The sequence below is a fragment of the Solanum dulcamara genome, chromosome 5 (genome assembly GCF_947179165.1).
Source record: "Solanum dulcamara chromosome 5, daSolDulc1.2, whole genome shotgun sequence".
NCBI classification, from domain to species: domain Eukaryota; kingdom Viridiplantae; phylum Streptophyta; class Magnoliopsida; order Solanales; family Solanaceae; genus Solanum; species Solanum dulcamara.
In genome coordinates, this window is record NC_077241.1 from 76,411,367 (window position 1) to 76,429,986 (window position 18,620).

Consider the following 18,620-nt stretch of genomic DNA (forward strand, 5'->3'; position numbering starts at 1 on the left):
AAACGTAAGGGAAGGACAAACAACAATATAAAATAACAAAAAACAACAAATAGTAACAGAACAATACTACAATAATAATCTATAGTTGAACTACACAAAACACAAGTAGTGACATAAATTGAAGAACAAGAACCTACAAGAGTAACTACGTCTAGTCGTCTACTATAAGCTGCAACTACACCATATCTCACCTCTCTTCAATACTTACCTCCGTCTCTTCTAAATCCATCCATAGCCAATCTCTCACACCTTCGCACTAAAGCATCCGTGCATCTCCCTCATCACATATCCAAACCGTCTTAACCTCACTTTTCACATATTGTCTTCCATCGAAGTCATACTCAAATAATAAATGAAAATATTTATGACATATATTTTTTTTGCAATCCTATTTCGAAGACTCCTTTTTTGAGTCGAGATTTATCGGATGGGTCTCCCTACCCCATAAAAATAGGATTAAGTTTTGCACACGATTTGTCATCCTCAAACCTCATTTGTATAATTAATATGTTGTTTTTGTTGTAATATATGCCCAGAAAAAAATGAATGTTTCTTTTGAAATTGCACTGAGAAATTTTACCAACCAAACATAAATGCCAATATTTACTAGTATATTTTTATACTATAAGGTAGCATAGTACATCATAATTTTCGTAGTATTAATTGCCAAAGCCATTATTCTGATTTCTGAATTTGATTTCACTTCCAAACAAGTACTACCCTAGTAAATGCCTTTACCTTCTAGAGCCAAGACATAAATGAATAATCTGAAAGGTATTAGACTTTTCCCCACAAGTAGGTGTAATTGCATGGCCATTAACATCTACAATAAATTTCTCATTTGAAAGTTCATAACGTTTAAGCATTCGAAGCCAAAATCTGTATGCATATATCTGCCCAAACATAAGATGAACTGATGAAGTATGGAAATATAATGAGCTCGATGCATCATCAACTAGGCATTTTAAACTGCCAGTTCAAGTTAAAGATTGAGCGATAACAATAGTTAAGGATACGCTTGAAATATGAATAATATAGTAAAATTGAGTCAAATAAACGTCCTAAAAACTAGGTAAGACTCACTATCCATGCCCGAAAAAGTGCTCTTCTTGATCTATCCATTCTATTAGGGGGATATTAGTGGAGAAAAAACATATGCCCAATATTTAGGGCTAATGCTAAGATTATTTTTAACCATTATCTTTCTTTTGAGGTAGGATGCAACAATAATAATAAGAAAATAAAGCCCCTACAATCATTCGTTAAGGGCAATATTTTACGAAAAAGATTGTCGGGAAAATTTTATGAATATATAATAGATATTAAAATCTTTTTGATGAAAATTCTTCCACCGCCCCTACTTAGCTCTTGTCTAAATTCACTTGCTGCACCACTATATTGAAATTGCACTTTAAAATAACTCAAGAACACTTTAGTTGGATGAAATCTTACTATTTCGATTTCATTTTTAGTCTATTACCTATACATTTCATTTTAATTTCTCTAATATTGTCAATGTCTTTGAGTTGCTCTTTTTTTTTCGAATTTTGCTTGAACGTGAAATACTTTACACGTTAAACTGCCGATTTTTGGTGTTTTTGGTGTCATTTCGCGATTTTGCATCCACAATATTACTTTAATAATTCTTTCACGATATAACATAAAAGTCAAATTGATATCCCATTTTTCATATTCACTTAAACTGTGATATGTTTTACAATAAAATAAAATAACAGTACTTGCGATCTATCTTTGATAATTTTAAAAAAACTTTTCATTTGAATATAGAACCCCGGTGGGGCCCACATTCGAAAACCTGACAAACGAACAAACCGTTAAGGGGTAGAGTCGCAATTAAATTGAAAAATAGGGGTTAAAAGTGAACACATGTCAAAATTCTCAGACTTGTTTTGACAGTTTTGAGCCGCCCGAAACAGAGCTCAAACTCCAAGGGGAATTGGCTTTTCTGCCCAAAGACAAACAAATTATCCCATTTGCCCCCCGAAATGACAATCCAATCCCTATCTAGTTTTAAATTTCAAAAATTCACACTATTAGATCCGTTTCTTCTGAATTTTCTTCTCCTCTCACGAAATGATAATAATTTGGAACTTTTTGTTGAAAATTACTTGTCACTGCTATACATGATTTTAGAATGATTTTTTAGATGCTCTCCACTTTTGAAATTTAATGTTTTTTTAGTTAATGGTATTATTATTAGCTATCAATTGTTAGCAAAGTTGTATATTTACGTTATAGCCTTAATAAATACTTTATTATTACATTAATATCTCAAGTTTGAACCAGAATTTGAAATCAAGCTCCTCCTCAAATAAATAGATGCGACTATTTAATTGAGATTCAACTTTCAATTTACTCGTCGAATCCGAATTGTCCAAAGGGTACCACCACAACTCTTCTCTTCTTGAGAATTAATACATTTCTTATCAAGTCATGAACATTCATCTCTCGAAAACAAGTTTAGGTTCAGCCTCACCGAGAAAATAAAACAAAGCACCTAACAACACAACTTCAGAATTCAAGAATATGAGATAACCACCTTCATATAACATTCTCGCCATTTAACATCATCCTTCATTGATTACAAAAAAGATCATATCTCTCCATTCAAACAAGACTTCAGAAATTTAAATCGAAGTCTCAAGTTCAAATTCAAGTGAAGATCAGAATACTAAGTAATTTTCTTTTATAAATCTTTGCTTTGATAGACAGAGTTAATCCGATAGCTATTGTTGATAAGATATGATAAATATCCTTAAAAATTAATCAAATTACGTACAAATTTGCTAGACTAGGTCTATAAAAAAAAATACTACTTGAGAAATTTAACTCGAGTTAACATAAAAAGAGAGAAGGGCATAGTGGTAAAAGCAGAAAAAGTTTTCTAACGATATATAGCCCAATCCAATCGGACCCGCCCATACCCATCTTTTCAAAAATTCGGATCCTTCTGAACATAATCTGTCGCCGCTACCAGCAAGTCTCAACTTCCTGGTAAATAGTACTCCTTTTTCTGCCTTTTCTCTTCCCAAATCTCCATGAATCGTTACGTCTATTCTCTTCTTCTCCTTCTTCCAATTATTTCTCGTTTTTCTATGCACTGACCTAGGGCTTTTTCCTTCTCCATTATCATCGATTCCAGTGTTTTTTTCTCCATATCTCGCTCCTCAAGATCACAATCGCTGTGTGAGAAATCACGTTTAGTGTGTTTCAAAATCGACGGTTATCGGAGACTGTGCGATGGGAGCAATGGAGGAAGAGATGGAGGATATGGTTGAATATACGTTTACAGCGGTGGAGATTGACCTCGATTACGAGTTTGATGCACCTCGTTACTTTGATTTAGGTTGTGAAGAGTCTTTGCTTGAGACTCGTCATGCTGAGAGTTGGTTTGTATCTGCCGGAAGCTATCCGCCTTCTCGTACGTCGGTTTTTGATTTTTTCCGGTGCTAAATTTTGTTGTTTATTTGATTTATCAGAATTTGTATTTAGTTTTCCTGCAATTTCTAGCTATATTTCTTAAGGAACTATTGTTAAAACTATTTGATTAGACCTTGCATTTTTTGTGTTCTCTTCATTTTTACATCGAAGCTGTTTGTATAATTCAGAATCCGTGACTCACAGGTCACTTTAGGATCATCTTCCGCTGTTGCGATGATGCCAATGCTATATTTCTCACGTCATATATTTTGTATTTTTTGCTTTTTTCCGTCAGCATTTTATACTTTTCCTCTTCATCTGTTTTTAAAAATATTTTTGTTTTTCTAACTAAGGTAGTAAAATGGCTAAGCTCATGTACTGCGTTTGGACAATAGCCTGACCACGAGTGTCTATTGTATGCAACCTTCCCTGCCATTTCCATATCCTAGTCACATAGCTATGCTAGTGTATAGGAAAATTCTATGTTTTCTCACCTTTTATTTGCATTTTTTTTTTTGGAAAATTTTAGTTTAGAACTATGTCTCTGACTCTCTGCTATGGGAGCTACCTTCTAGTAAAAAGAGCTGGAATCTCATCTATACTAATTTCTTTGATGTACTGAGCATTAAATGACACTGGTTTCTTTCTGGCTGTTGTTTGCTCACCTTTTGGTAAAGGACCTTCCTAACATGCCTTAGGTTAAACTCCATTTTATTAAAATAGAAATTTGGATTGTACACTCCACTTGTGTTGGAATTATCAATTCCGCACTAGCACATTGTTTATGGAACACTATGACTGATAATAGATTTGTTTTCTGTTGTTCAAGCTTTTGTTACTAGGTTAATTTCGAAGGAGGACGTTTTGCTGGAAAACATTAATGTATCTCCGAAATCCAAAGTTGAGGAGAATATGAGTTTGTCTGATATTGAGGTCGAACAAGAGGTTCCTGCTGTAATGGAAGGTGTTTATTTTGCCTCTTAAAAAGTTATACCTCTTATCTTTTACTTGAATTTTGTGCTCTTCTGTTATACAGGAAATGATTTATGTTTCTTTCATTGGCGTTGTAACATTTGCTTTTAGAAGTTCATAATCAATTTGGATCTTTCATATTTTTTCATGTGGAAGTATCCTATTGACTGAAAATTTACTGAGATGCAAGCTACTCTTCTTGACATTGATTGTGACTCTTGATATAATAGAAGGTAAAGCTTACAAGATGCTAAGGGAACATTTGGTTCCTTCACCTAGTGCTGATAAACTGGTTTATTTATCACACCTGATCCTTCTGCTTTATGTAGTTTTTTTGTTTCCTAAAAGAGAACAAGTGTTTTTCCTACTTGTTTACTTTAATTATAAGCAAGCTTTGATGATTCACCACAACTTTCTTGTACTGATGTTGATACTACTTGTAATTGTTTCCTCCCTTTGGCCCATGGTATGACTCACTTGCTTTTTGGATGTTTCAAAAGGATTTGTCTCTAAAAAATGGTAAAAACGCATGAATGGTAAGACTTGAAACAATAATTTTCATGTACTAAATAAGATGCAAACAAATGTGGATAGTACCTCATGCTGAACTTAATTGGTGTTGCCGTAATTATGCCTCCATCACCAGTTCTATTTACATATATAAACCTATGCCCAAAGCGACCTGCTAATGTAAATCCGTAAAGCTTTTTTATTTTGTTTGTGTGTAATCAACAAGGTTACAAGAAAGTTGAAAAACATGATTCATTGGCATCCACGTGCATATAAAGAGGGGCACTCCTACCTCAATAGTATATATTGAATACTGGCACCTTTATTTATGCCTGCATGCACTAAAAAAGAGGTCTCATTCTGATATACTCAAGTTTTCTTTTTATGATCTTATTTTACAGAAGGCGAGGGCAACAATACTGGCATTTCTGCTAACTTAGAAATTAGCAATGCCGAGAAACTTTTAAATCAACTGAGGCAGCTACCTTCAGGTGCTTATAATTTCTAATTTGACAATTGTAAATGTCTGACTTTTTATGTTTGCAGAAATATCTACGAAATGATTAATATTCTACTCGTAAAATTGAGAATATGTTTTTGTCCTGTCATGACTCAGTTGGTCGATTGTGTGATAAGTATGTGATTTGTGAATGGACATTGCTGATAGTACAGCAGTTTTTCCGTGCATCCATGTTACACTAGGTCTCGTGGTGTCTTTTAATTCTTATAGGTACACATTTATATCTTTTGCCATCGATTGGCAGGGTTGAGTTTCTACAATCACATGGGTAAAGGTGCCACAAGAGGTAAAACCAGGTGTGCAGGGAAGCCATCTTGTCCCAGGAGCTCAACCCTCATGAAACCAACTGCAAGTCACTTAGCTAAACAAAATCTACCTCGTCCAATTGGTGAATCGAGGTTGGTACTAACATGCTAGTATCTTTCTTCTGACGCATGCATCATCTTGGAATTCCTGATTTTCTTCCCATTCTCTGCTTAAGTGCAGACCAATTTTTTTAGTGTTTTTCTGGTGATCTTTTTAAAAATTTTCCAAGAGCCAGGACGTGCTAATCTTTAAACAGTGGGACGTCTTCTAAATATGTTTTGTTTGTTTTTCATATTCCACCTTTTGGTGAATGGTAAGCAAGCTCTTGCAACTTAGCATGTAGTTTGTTGGGAATGACCTTGTTTGATCATACAGCTGCTCATCACGGGCACTGCTAAATACTTTACTGGTTTGTGGTCTCACTTTGAAAACCTTTCTCTTGTATGCTAGGTTACTCACATTCTTGGTTGAGAAAAATGGAACAAGTTCAACTGTGATCGAGACTCAAGCTGCCAAGAGACAAAAGCTTGAGAGTGGTCATCTACAGAAGGTATTATTTGTATTTTCTGCTCTATGGGTTTGCTTCTTCTCGTCTGCGTTATGCCATACCAACAATGAGTCTGTGTAACTATTAATTGCTGCTTCCACTTAAGCGTTTCTTTTTAAATCACCAGAATCAACTTTATGAATAAGTTACCAATTTTTTTTTTAAAAGAATTGACGTTATGAATATGTGGAATAAATCTGCTGCAAATAATTGAATAAAGTTTAGAGGTTAAGAATTTACATGGGATGGGGGAAGTATTACATGTTGGAATTCTTACATTTCTAAGTATTGGAAATAAACTAAAAAAAATTTCACAAGGTTTTCGTTCTCTCTGGAAGGAAAATATGACCCTTGCCAAAAAGGTAAATTTTAAACATTACTTTGTCTTCACATCTAATCACTTGACCAAGGTTCTTTTCCAGCTTTGCAGTCTCGATAACACCACAAATGCTCCATCTCTTCCTTCTAGTGCTCAAGTTCTGTTTCCTTGTTTATGGACTTTTGGGATCTCTCTGATGTTATGTTGCTCAAATTTTCTTGAAAAATATTTTTTCTGCATTACAGGTTGCCGAAGCGAAGCCTGTATTTAGTTTTGTTCACAAGGCACCTAAGCGAGTAAGTGTTTTCTCTCTATTCTATTAACTATTTACTCAGAAAAAAGGTTAGGAGTCTTCCTCCCTGTACAGTTAAAGACTTTAAGTGGCTATCTGTTTTCATTGTTTTGGTCATGTCTGTCCTTAATAATTTCCCTTCACCTGTGATATCTTTTGTTGAGTTGACCTTCCCTATGTCCTTATACAAAAAATGGACGGTATCTTGCTTCTACTGTTACATTTGAGTATGTTGGTTCTTTTATATTTTCCCTATACCTATGGCATTTTTTGTTGATTTGAGTAGTTCAAAGTGCGAGCTCCCATGATTTTTACTTAAAAGATGTCAGTAGCAATGTTTGCCTTAGTATTCAACCGTTGGCCAGGTCCACTATTGAGTGGCTGAATAATGTCTCTAGTACAAAGTTATGCATAATCCGTAGTCTTTAGAGCTCTGGGCTTATCAACCTTAACCATGTAGAACTTTTGGTGATGACTGGATTTTCTGCTGGAGTTCTGACACATTTTGTGAACTATCTTGCAGGATGGAAAAGTTGATGGCAACAACACATTGGCGAAGCCCAGGATTACTATTCCTAGAGAGCCTGCACTTCAAACAACTCATAGAGCACAAAGAGCAAGGTCGGCCTCATTAACTGGTTTCATTTATCTTATCCTGTTTGAGATTCGTTGTCAACATTTTATCATGTTGTTTCAATTTCAGGCCAAACGGTAGTGAACAAGCAGAAAATTTGCCGCCAACAGCTATACGTAGATTCAAAGCTCTTCCACTAAATAGAAAGGTTAGTAGCGTAGTTTCTTTGAGGCAATTGCCTCATCTGCATGTTATTGACTGCTTTCTATCTCTCAGATCTTTGAAGGTCCTTCTTTGCCTCCAAAACGAAGTAATCCACAACTTCCGCAGTTTCAAGTAAGGATTCAGGCTGGTGTCTTTGCTTCTTGTTCCTGTTCTAAGATTACTAGCTCCATTCATATCATAGTGTCTGGCCTATGGCTATGAAAACTAGTCACTTATATTCCATGAATTTTCACTTATTACATTGATTGTAATCATATTTCACAAACAAGTGAACTAAAATTTCTACCTTGACACTTTGGTTTTCAGGAATTTCACCTGAAAACGTCAGAGAGAGCCGTGCAACATCGTTCAGCCTTTTCAACTTCTGCTGCCAATTCTTCTTCTACTAGCGACAAGGTTACATATTAGTTCTTATCACAAGGAGTTTGTGCTTATGCACAAACACTCTACTCGATTTAGCTTAAAGACTGAACCAGTGAAATTGGAAAATAACTAGTGGCATCAACATCACAGATTTGGAAAGGCTTCTTCCAATGTGTTTTTTCCAGCCTAAAATATTACATAAATTGCACTGTTGGTGAAAGTCTAAGAAATGTACCAACCTTTTTTTTGGAGTCTATCTGAATCTAAATTTGAGTTTGATTATTCTATGGGAGTTGATAAAATTAAGAGAGTTCATAAAGAAATTCGGTTATTTGAATTCAAATTGTTTGCATTATTATTGCTGATTGATAAAATATTTTGTTGCAGGTGTTGCAGAAAGCCAGTACTAATTCAACCATGGAATGTGGAAACAGAGAATTCAGAAGGTGAATTTTGATATCCTCGTGTGTTTAGCAGCAGCCTTTGTTGTTAGCATAACATTCTATGCTGTTCTTCTTATTACATTTTTTAATTTATTTTTCTTTTCAGTTTAAAATATTGGTTGTGAATGCTTGTATATGTAATTTACTTTAAGGGTGTGGGTGACTAAGAAACGTGAACTTTGGTTATCAGAGTCAATCATGTAGAGGCTCCAAAGCAAGAAGAATCGGTGTCCACCTACAACTTCAAAGCTCTTCCTCTTAATAAAAAGGTACTTTAGGAAAGATTGGGGAAGTTTTGATATATGGAATTCTTTCAAGTGGCAACTTAACAACTTTTCTGTGTTATATAGATCCTATCAAGTAAAGGAGATATTGGAGTGTTCCGAAACACCAAGAGGGAAACCACAGTGCCAATGGTAATCCAAACATGTCTACTTTTTTCAGTTGTTATTGTTATCTTTGAAATTCCCATAATGAGGCATGGATTGCTTTGCTTCTGCCACAGGAGTTCAATTTTCATACTGTAAAGAGGATTCATCATAATCCGCCAATTGATTTATTTAACAAGGTTTGTATTTTTACATCTTCATGTTGATGTTCCTATGGTGTACGTTGGTTGGTGTTTCTTTTCGGACACAATATTGCAGCAATTACTAAAAGTTTTTCTGTTCTTGTGTTGTAGCTCATCTAATTGTTATTAATCTTTCTTGTTTTTTTATCAGCTCTCTCTTACATCTGAGCCCCAACAAGCTGGGGGAGTGCAATCGAAAGCACAAAGACCATCCCGCCTTCTGTCAAAGGTTCCATTTATTTCTTCATTTTCTTTTTCTGATCTTATTCAGTTAAAGCATTGTCTGGATTTTTGATTTTGTACGTCTTTTTGGTACAAGGGCTCTAAAGAAAATAGATGGGCTTATTTCCAACAAAACCATGAGGTAAGCGCTGTTTATTCCGTGGTTGCTTGCTTTTTCCATCTCCATTCATGTTTCTAATAGGCTTTTCAAGCCAGCAAAATTTCAGCGCATTATATTTAGGATGAACTTTAATCAGCTTACAAAATTCTTCTTTTTAAGATAGTACACACGGAGACTGGAAAACTAGCTGATCTCAAAAGCAAAGCCAATTTAGTTTGGTAGTGATGTGGGATAACTGAAGTTTGTCAAGTCTCTAACCCAATCGACAGGTACAAGCTTTACTTTATTTTTTCTTTTTCTTGATAATTGCGAAATCTCCGGGGGTTTGAAGATGTGACATGCGTCTAACCCACATATCTTACACCTTGGGGGAGTTTTACTTTTTCTTCTTATATGATCCAACTCAATAGGTATATTTGAATTCTTGTAGGCGTTTTGGGCTTATTAGGGACAAAACACAGCACATTTCTGGACGTCGCTGAACACCTTTTTGCTTGATTCAAAAGGCAGACTGAGATGATGTAGCAATGCCAATACATTACAATTGTCTGAAATAGTCAAGTGCATTCAGATAGATAGAAGCTTTATAACTTATGTAAAAATCAGTTTCTACAGATGTAAACCATCAGATACGAACAGCAATGTTAATCACCATGTCATCATGTGAATAAAAATGAGCAAGTTTTTGTTTAGTGGGAACTGTTCAGTTTTATTCATTTTAATTTTGCTTTGATGTTGCTTTATGTGTTATTTCCCAGAGGGGAATTGATCTAGCTATTGAATGTTACATGCTAGAGCAATTTGTATGAGCTCTCGAAGGACATTTATACTTGATGACGTTAAATAATTGGCTGAGAGAGCATACTACAATCAGGTTACTCCAAATTGTCCCCGACTCTTGATGACGGAAAATGCTTGAGAGATTAAATGAAACATGTATCAGACATTGAAGATGTGAAAAAATTACAAATTTAATCGGATCTCTTTTATGGCGGTTCAGATAACTGGGATTACATTCTGACTATAATGGCTACAGAGTAGGGAAGGCTACTTTAGACCTTTAAATAATTTTTTGCTCTTTCCTGGTCACTGCATTTGTAGTTGCTCATCCTCAGTGCTGCAAGACTTTGTTCCTCAAGCTTGCCTTCAGGACTAATTGCTTGATTATATATAGCTGCCAACTTCCATATTATACATTTATGCATCATGATTATTGATTTACGATCATTTCTCCTCATCAGAGGCGCACTCCTTGTCTCCTGAGTTATGTTTCCCTATTGACGTGACAAATGAAAGAGGCGAATGTTTTGTCCAACGCTTCATCAAAGGCTTCTTATCCTTGCTGTATCTTTTCTTTGTTATGGCAATGGCGAGATCATTGGGGAACAAGGTTTTCCAAACAAAAGCATGCAGAAGGGTTGAGACGAATAGTATGCAGACCATTGTTGTTGACATGAACGAAAGAGCCAAAGCCAGAGCCTTGGTTGTGAAAGAAGGAACCTCCTCTGCATACTTTATGGTTGCTATTGAAACTGTAGTCATTGGAAAAGTATATGACCACCAAGCAACTGAAAATCTGCAGATAGTGTCAAGATATTCGTTAATTATGAAGGCAAATACAAGTTTTCTCAAAATTTTGAACTCTGTTGTTGTGCTGTTCTATTTCAAGGACAAGAAAGTGACCTGAATCCTGTGAAGAAGTTGGGACGTACAACCAACGATAAGTAGAGAAATAATGAAATGAAGTAGCAGGTTCTTGCCAAGCCGTCAAATTCATCATATATAGCACCCCAAGCAAGACTGGCTGCAGCTGGAGTTGCAATGAACATGGAATAAACAGGGTGCAGTTCCTTGGGCAACGCTTCACTCGTTGGCAATCTTTGATATAATGTGACAAACACCACAAGATAATGTGCAAAGCCAATCGACCACAAGAACTTTCCAGGCTCCTTCCATCCCACTTTGGCAGCCAAAATGGCTCCCACGAAATTCCCAATTACAGAGAGGTGAGAGGATGGGTTGGCTACTTTACAGAGACGTCGTTTCCCTCCTGAAAGCCATTGGCCATAGATTTTGAGATTTAGGAAGAAGATTGGGGCCATGAAGACACACCAGATGGCGGGGTGAAGAGTTTCTGGTGTGGTTTTAGGTGGTGCACCTATGGCTAAAAACATGCAGACAATCCATGGAGCACAAAAGAAGTTGACCCTCACTGGGTGAAAGTATTCTCTCTTAATAGCTTCAAAGTAAAGTGCACATTTGAACATGTAAGTTATGAAGACTGCAACTAGAACCCCCACGGCTAACAGCCAAACCGCGAAGTTAATGAAAAGTGGAACATGGAGGAATTTGGTGACAGGACTCAGAGCAAGAGAACGCCAGAGGATGGCTTGACTACTAAGGCCTAGGCAGATACCAAAGCAACCAATTGGGAACCTGAGTAGGAATGGCCATTTTTCATCTTTTGGAAGAAGAATGTCCTCAGAATCCTGCAGAAAAGATTGTTACACTAACACCTGAGTTTTGCAACATCTATGCACTGACAACACAAAAGAACTTCTTACACTATTAGATCATCTAAAAGATAACGGCAGACACATAAAAGGTACTCATATGATTAGTAACCTGATACTGGTGTATTTGGTATGGAGGATGTTTTCCAATTTTCCTATCGTTTGGTTGGTCAAAATTTTTGAAAACATTTTTTCTAGGAAATCAAGTTCCTTAAAAATTAAGAAAATGACTCCTCTGGTGAAGGTAGGAAAAAACAAGTTCCATTGGGTGGAGCACCACATTGATTGTCACCTCCCATCCTCCAACACACCTCACTCCCACCCACATATTGTTTGAATTGATTATATACAAATGTGTTTGCACAATATTTTTTGCTTACTTACCAAACACCATAAAATAAGTCAGAAGCCCGCTTAGTTTCCAGGAATCCTTCATACCAAACACACCCTATATGTTATATACTATAACATGTTAGATTTTAAATATCCGATAGTTTAAAAATTAACAGTTTTATGCATACATCATTGAAGTTTTGGAAATGAAATGTTGACAATTTTTTAATCTCAACTTTTCACATGACATGTTTAAGACCAGAAGATTAACAAGACGTTTCAGTACATTCTACGTATCTTTAGTTTAAAACCACAAGATTCAAAAGTTTTCTTTACTTTCTTAAACTACGTGTCAAGTCAAAACTGGACAAAGAAATTGAAAGAGAGGGAGTACTGATAATTACCTTGACTTGATCAAGTTCAGGTCCTGTAAGGGCATCAAAGTATCTTCCAGCAGGAACACTTTTCTTGACATGATCATCAAGTCCTCCTTTAGCATTATTGTTCTGAAGTTCAATTCCACTTTCTTTTCTAAGTGGTATCTTTGAAGATTGCCTAGCAATAGTTGATTTAGTCCTGAACATGCTGAAATCCCCTTTATTTCTTGCTTCAATACCAGTTGTCCCATTGACACCAAATCCTCCAAAACTATTTCCACTTCTTCTGAGTATTTTTCGCTCATTTTTATCTTTAGATGTCTCTTCATTCAGTACAGAGAACCCTGTCTCTAGTGAAACTTGCCTGCTGAATTTCCTAGGAGGCCTTTTTATTTCTCTATTTTTAGTAGGCCTGTTGAATCGCATGTCCGGTTTATCAGCAATCGTCGAAATATTGCTGTTTTCTTCCTTGTCTTCTTCCTCTTCATGTAAGTCTTCATGTATGTCCACTAAATGGTTTCCTACAGAATTTGATCCTACATTCATTTTGCACCCCTTCTGTTGTTAGCAATAAGTGGACGAAATATAATTATTCGCTATAATAATAAACTTCTTTTTTTGTAACGTGTATTTTAATTGATTGTCAAACATGAGATGGATCACGAGAAATGTGAAAAAAAAGAACTTGTGTAGGTGGTGGTTATCAACTTGGATGATTAAGGTGGAAATTATAGCTAGTGAATGCCCAAAAGAAAAAGTAAAAAAAGTGGAACTTTGATGGGGTTTCTCGTGAGGAAGACTTTAACATAAGTAATTTGTGGTGTTTAGAGAGACCAAACCATTAGATTGAGGTATTCAATTTGAAAATGTTGCTAATTTTATGGTTTGTGTCTTTGTGGGAAGAAGTGATGCTTGTGTTTGAGAGGCATAGTTTCTTGCATTTCACGGGTCTTAAGTCCAAAAGAAGGGTAAGTGTAATAAGAATTAGTGGCATTGGTTATGGACTTACCTCAAAACTGGGGTGGCTAAGCTTATATTAAATTGTGACATTTGGCCATAATGAAGTGGGTTCAAGTGGTAGTAGAATCTTGGTTTACGACTACCTAAAGTCATATTCTAGTTGTAGCAATCAGAAACTTTTCAGATCAATATGTGATCTAGAATGTAGAGGCGGATTTAAGATTTGAAATTTATGAGTTTCAATGACGACCTCAAGTTAAATATATAATAATAATTGACTTCACATTCTAGTACTTATAGATATTTAGTAAATTTCTTAATACATATATAGAGTCTGGACAAATATTACTAGAAATGAGGCAAAAGTTCTTATAAGGGAATTCAAGAAAAATGCAAGAAAGCTAGACTCAGGGATTCAAACTTGCCATCCAAAACCAAAAGTCGATTTTAACCCTCTTTACATTGTGTAATTTTTCAAGAGTTTTTGGCCAAAAACATTTTTAAACTATACCCCAAACCTAAATTACATTCTTAAAATATATTTTTTGACAGAAAATATCCTTCAAGTATTTGAAAGTTAACAATTTTCATTCTTCAGTTAGATATTGTCAAAAAATCAAGGGATCCTACAAAAACATGTGCAATTCATGTGAACAAAAAGTTTTTCTGAATAATTCGTTACCTTCTATAAAAAGCTCCTGAAAAAAATGAATATTAAAAATCGTGGACACCACTACTTAATGAAATAAAAAAATGTTAGGAAGGTATGAGGATACATGATATGTTCTTCTCTTTTACCAACGGAAAGAAGCTGAAGCTTAATTATCTTCACCTTTTTTTGAAGTCAAATTATAGTTAGATCAATAATTTTTTGGTGATATATGATATTAAGGTGATCAAAATTCTATTTATGTTTCACATTCTAGTTTTTAATCAAAATTCTGATTATGTCTCGCATTTGAGTTTCATTCTTCATTATTAGAAATGGAAGTCTTCTACAAACACCACTTAAGCAGATTCAGTTGAGAAGAAACATATTTCAACTGATAATTTTTTAATATTAAATCACATAAAAAATAAATGAAAAAAACTGTGAATTAAAAGATTTTGCATAATACTAAACTCAATTACCCAAAAAGTTCACGATAATATTTTGTTAGTTTTATGAAAAATTCTAGTAAAGGGATAAAAATTGTTAAATTTTAAATTCTTGAAGGATGTTTCTGCTAAGAATAATATTTTAAGATTGAAGTATAGTTTAAGAATGATTTTGATAAAAAAAACTACTCAATTTTTGAAGGAAGGGATTCAATTAAAATCCCTAAGCTTCGGACCATGCATTTCGAGTCCCATTCTAGAAACTTCTTGTGCCATTCTTCCCCGAACCCGGTCCCACATTTTAATAAATAAATGAAAAAATTATTAGAAAAATTACTTTTTAATAAATAATTACTGATTTTAGCGATATTTTTATTTATTACCATTTATAGCAATATATAACAATATTATGATATATCTACTATGTATTAAAAGTAAATTATGCATGCAATATAAATGTATTATAAGTGTTTTAAAATATATTATACTTGTTTGGTAAGAAATTGACACAATGTATTATAAGTGTATTAAAGTATATGATAAATTAAGTATCCATGAATAAAACTTGTATTATATGAGTTTTATGAATTATTCTTGCTAATATGTATTAAAATTGTATTATAAGTGTTCAGTGAAAAAAAATATTATTGCTATAAATAGTAAATATTTTCTTAATGTTGTACATTTATGTAAATTTTTCTAAATAAATTGAAAAGAAAAGCCCTGGCCCACAGAAATATCATATGGCCCAAGTTAATGAGGCCTAGTCCAGTAATGCCTCCAACTTTACTACTTTATTGTTTACTTCTTTTTCATCATTAGTTTTGTAGATTTAGTCCTGAACCTAGCAAGGGACGTTTCGTCGCTTTTAAAATGACAAATAGTTTGAGATAATTAATGTTTGAAATCACGATAAATACTTTAAGATGGACGGAGTATTTTTTACGATCATAACATGGCTTGGTTCCAATAGTTTCTTTCAGGGTATTTTCTCCACTCCCAAAAACATGAGTATATCACTATATATATATCCATTGTGCAAGGGACATATTGTCCAATTTTTGATATTATTCTGGGAAGTACTCCCTCCATCACAAATAATTATCATGTTTCGCTTCTCTCTGGACAATTTTTTAATCAAATATATTTTCGCCATGCGGAGGAAATTGGCATAATAAAGAAAAATGATCAAGTCATTGTAATTAACGTTCATACCAACATCAAATTCCATTTATAATTTTACTTAGAGAAGGTGTCATTTTTTAGGCAAAGTCCAAATTGACAAGATTTAAGTATTTATATTAGTATAATACAAAACAATGCCGCTATTAGCCGGCTAGCTTACTAATTTTACAAGCAATTAACAACATATAAATAGGTCCTTAGTTTCAACACCTTCAAATCATCAATTAGCAATTTACAATTATTCTACAATCCATTTTTTTTTCCAAAAAAATTAAAAAGAAAAAATCAATTCCAATGGCCTCAAAATTAGCTTTATTGATTACACTATTTGTTGTTGTTGTTGCAATGGTTGCTGGTCCAGCAATGGCAACTGATCATTGGGTTGGTGATGATCAAGGTTGGAAACTCGAATTTAATTACACATCTTGGGCTGCTACGAAACAATTCCACGTTGGAGATAAGCTCAGTATGTTCTTTTAATTTATCATACTATTTGGTCCTATGGTCTTTCCTATGGTAATATAATCACTATTGAATTGTGTAATCGACACATCTAAAATCCTAAAATGTTTTAAATTATAGTGGACCTGATTCATTTTTTTATTAGCTAATCAAGGACGTGATGATGATGCCGGACTAGTAGCTACTAAATACAGTTCCTAGTATGGTCTATTAATTATGTATCAAAAAAGTAATAAGGCAAAGAGTTTAACTTCTGTACGCTAACAATGTAAAGTTATTTTACGGGATCAGATATTGGATTGAACTAAAATTTTGTGTGTTTGCAGTATTCAAGTACAAGAAAGACGCGCACAACGTGTATAAAGCAGATCAAGAAGCCTTCAAAAGTTGCACACCAAGTAGTGATGTTACACCCTTAACTTCTGGAAATGATGAGATTTCCCTGACTTCGCCAGGGAAAAAATGGTACATTTGTGGAGTAGGCAAACATTGTGAAAAGGGAATGAAACTTGCCATCAATGTTTTGCCAGCAGAATTTGGATCCCCTGCTCCTTCACCAAGTGGCCCTGCTTCTCCCTCTTCTGCTTCTTTGATTTCTCCTAATTCGAAATTTGTTGCTATGATTGTTGCTGCATTTGCAATGTTCGTTGTGATAATGACTTGAGGATCAAATTAGTTCGAGATTTTTGGTGTCATATGGAGGGGTGATCTGATGATCATATATCAATTTGTTGTGTTATTTGTTTTCACATTTTAATAATTGAGGCAGTCAGTCAGGAGTACTGTCTGAGGCTCCTGGATTTATGTTACTATTTCTTTTACTTTCTTTGTTGTTTTATCCAAGATTTAGATATGTTCACTTCCTCATTAAAATTGTATCCTACCTGATTTCAAGATTCATCAGTGTAATGTGTTATCTTATTAATAGACTTGAAGATTAAATTTGACTTTGTACCAAGTAGGTTCTTGTGGTATGATAAACAACAATAACTATGCTTCAATCCTAAATAAGTTGGAGTCGCAGCTATATGAATCCTCATTGCTTCATTTAAGCTTTAATCATATCATCATCAATACCAAATGAAATAAAACTTATTCTCAACTAGTACAAATCACCTATATGCATCCTTTTCTTTCATTTTTCCCGTCTTTAATTAGTTAAGTCTGTATTGATTTCAAGAATTTGTAAATCTTTCTAGTCAACTTCCTTCCCGTAATTTTAGGTTTACCCCGTCTCTTTTTACACATTCATTCACCATAGTTTTACTTCACCTACAGACTGATGCATCTGCAGGTCGACATAGGACATATGACTAAATCATCTCAAGACTAGAGTGACTTTCTCCCATTTTATCCTCAATATGTGCTACTTGCACATTCTGGTGAATATGATCATTTTTAATCTTCTCTAATCTTGTATGACCACACATCTATCTTAGCATCTACATATCTCTACAACAATCATTTTATGGATATATTAGAGTACTTTAACTATCTAACATTCACTATCATATAATATGTTGATCTTATAGTTGTCCTATAGAATCTATGGAACTAGCTATCTGAGCTTTTGCTCCTCTTATAGAATTGTTGTATCTGGTTCCTCAACTTTTGATGAACAATTATTAACTATACAATCATTAGCTCGTTACTTTTTGCTAGTCGAAAATAACACGTGTCTATTTGTTCTAAATTTAGTAAGTTCAAAATGTAACAAGATTTGAGAATATGCCCTGCTATAAATTGAACTTATTGTGCGAAAATTCTTTACACCGTCAATAACTCAATATATGTAACATAAACCAGTAAGCAGTGGTGGAGCTATCGTTGTCCAAAGGGGGTCAATTAACATCACTTCGCTCGAATATTACATTGTGTAAATAGGTAAATCATGTTATGTATATAAACTATATGTTGAATCCTTTTGATTTCCTTGTTTGTTTAGTTTTTTATATTTTGAATCATTTTAGTAAAAATTTTGACTTCGTCACTATGCCGCAATCAATAGTTGTATACCAAAGGACTAAATGGTGAATTATGGGTAAGAAAATGGAATGAAATTTGTCGTCAATTTCTTACCATAATTGACATCCCCTGCTCCTTCACCTTCTTACTAGTTTTGTTATTTGAATGGTTGTTGTAATTGTCATGTTTTTCATGATCATGACTTAAGGATTTGCTTGCGTTTTGGGTCGAGATTTGAATCAGTGTGTTTATTAAGTTTACGTGAATTTGTGAGACAATGCATATCTATTAAAAAAAAAGT

At 34.3% G+C, this 18,620-nt stretch overlaps 3 protein-coding genes across 6 annotated transcripts; 2 read left to right on the forward strand and 1 right to left on the reverse strand.

Moving 5' to 3' along the window:
- Positions 1-2,960: 2,960 nt before the first annotated feature.
- LOC129889938 (protein TPX2-like) lies at positions 2,961-10,125 on the forward strand. 4 transcript variants are annotated; one of them, XM_055965415.1, is made up of 19 exons: positions 2,961-3,015; positions 3,164-3,442; positions 4,271-4,405; positions 5,325-5,414; positions 5,688-5,841; positions 6,200-6,299; positions 6,861-6,911; positions 7,431-7,528; positions 7,611-7,689; positions 7,758-7,817; positions 8,013-8,102; positions 8,457-8,515; positions 8,703-8,781; positions 8,863-8,928; positions 9,018-9,080; positions 9,235-9,312; positions 9,403-9,447; positions 9,586-9,695; positions 9,857-10,125. In XM_055965415.1, the coding sequence occupies exons 2-18, from the start codon at positions 3,262-3,264 to the stop codon at positions 9,646-9,648; spliced, it is 1,491 nt and encodes a 496-aa protein (XP_055821390.1). In that variant the 5' UTR covers positions 2,961-3,015; positions 3,164-3,261; the 3' UTR covers positions 9,649-9,695; positions 9,857-10,125. The 4 variants fall into 4 exon arrangements, 1 of the variants encoding a protein (XP_055821390.1); XR_008766971.1 differs by lacking the exon at positions 2,961-3,015 and having other exon boundaries at positions 3,025-3,442; positions 9,590-9,695; XR_008766973.1 differs by lacking the exon at positions 2,961-3,015 and having other exon boundaries at positions 3,025-3,442; positions 9,413-9,447.
- A 98-nt stretch (positions 10,126-10,223) lies between these two features.
- LOC129889937 (guard cell S-type anion channel SLAC1) lies at positions 10,224-13,297 on the reverse strand. The gene is made up of 3 exons (XM_055965414.1): positions 12,677-13,297; positions 11,110-11,915; positions 10,224-11,002 (listed from the first exon to the last, which is right to left on the reverse strand). The coding sequence occupies exons 1-3, from the start codon at positions 13,193-13,195 to the stop codon at positions 10,651-10,653; spliced, it is 1,677 nt and encodes a 558-aa protein (XP_055821389.1). The 5' UTR covers positions 13,196-13,297; the 3' UTR covers positions 10,224-10,650.
- A 2,889-nt stretch (positions 13,298-16,186) lies between these two features.
- LOC129890777 (mavicyanin-like) lies at positions 16,187-17,232 on the forward strand. Its single transcript, XM_055966260.1, has 2 exons — positions 16,187-16,358; positions 16,681-17,232. The coding sequence occupies exons 1-2, from the start codon at positions 16,187-16,189 to the stop codon at positions 17,016-17,018; spliced, it is 510 nt and encodes a 169-aa protein (XP_055822235.1). The 3' UTR covers positions 17,019-17,232.
- The last annotated feature ends 1,388 nt before the right edge of the window (positions 17,233-18,620 follow it).

What these genes read in the sequence shown, in the direction of transcription:
- LOC129889938 (XM_055965415.1), top strand. Translation starts at nt 3,262, where the DNA reads ATGGGAGCAATGGAGGAAGAGATGGAGGATATGGTTGAATATACGTTT. An exon ending in CGGAAGCTATCCGCCTTCTC is followed by an intron (nt 3,443 to 4,270) that starts GTACGTCGGTTT and finishes CTGTTGTTCAAG; the next exon opens with CTTTTGTTACTAGGTTAATT. An exon ending in CACAACTTCCGCAGTTTCAA is followed by an intron (nt 7,818 to 8,012) that starts GTAAGGATTCAG and finishes TTTGGTTTTCAG; the next exon opens with GAATTTCACCTGAAAACGTC.
- LOC129889937 (XM_055965414.1), bottom strand. Translation starts at nt 13,195, where the DNA reads ATGAATGTAGGATCAAATTCTGTAGGAAACCATTTAGTGGACATACAT. An exon ending in CTGAACTTGATCAAGTCAAG is followed by an intron (nt 11,916 to 12,676) that starts GTAATTATCAGT and finishes TCTTTTCTGCAG; the next exon opens with GATTCTGAGGACATTCTTCT. An exon ending in AACTTCTTCACAGGATTCAG is followed by an intron (nt 11,003 to 11,109) that starts GTCACTTTCTTG and finishes CACTATCTGCAG; the next exon opens with ATTTTCAGTTGCTTGGTGGT.
- LOC129890777 (XM_055966260.1), top strand. Translation starts at nt 16,187, where the DNA reads ATGGCCTCAAAATTAGCTTTATTGATTACACTATTTGTTGTTGTTGTT. An exon ending in CCACGTTGGAGATAAGCTCA is followed by an intron (nt 16,359 to 16,680) that starts GTATGTTCTTTT and finishes GTGTGTTTGCAG; the next exon opens with TATTCAAGTACAAGAAAGAC.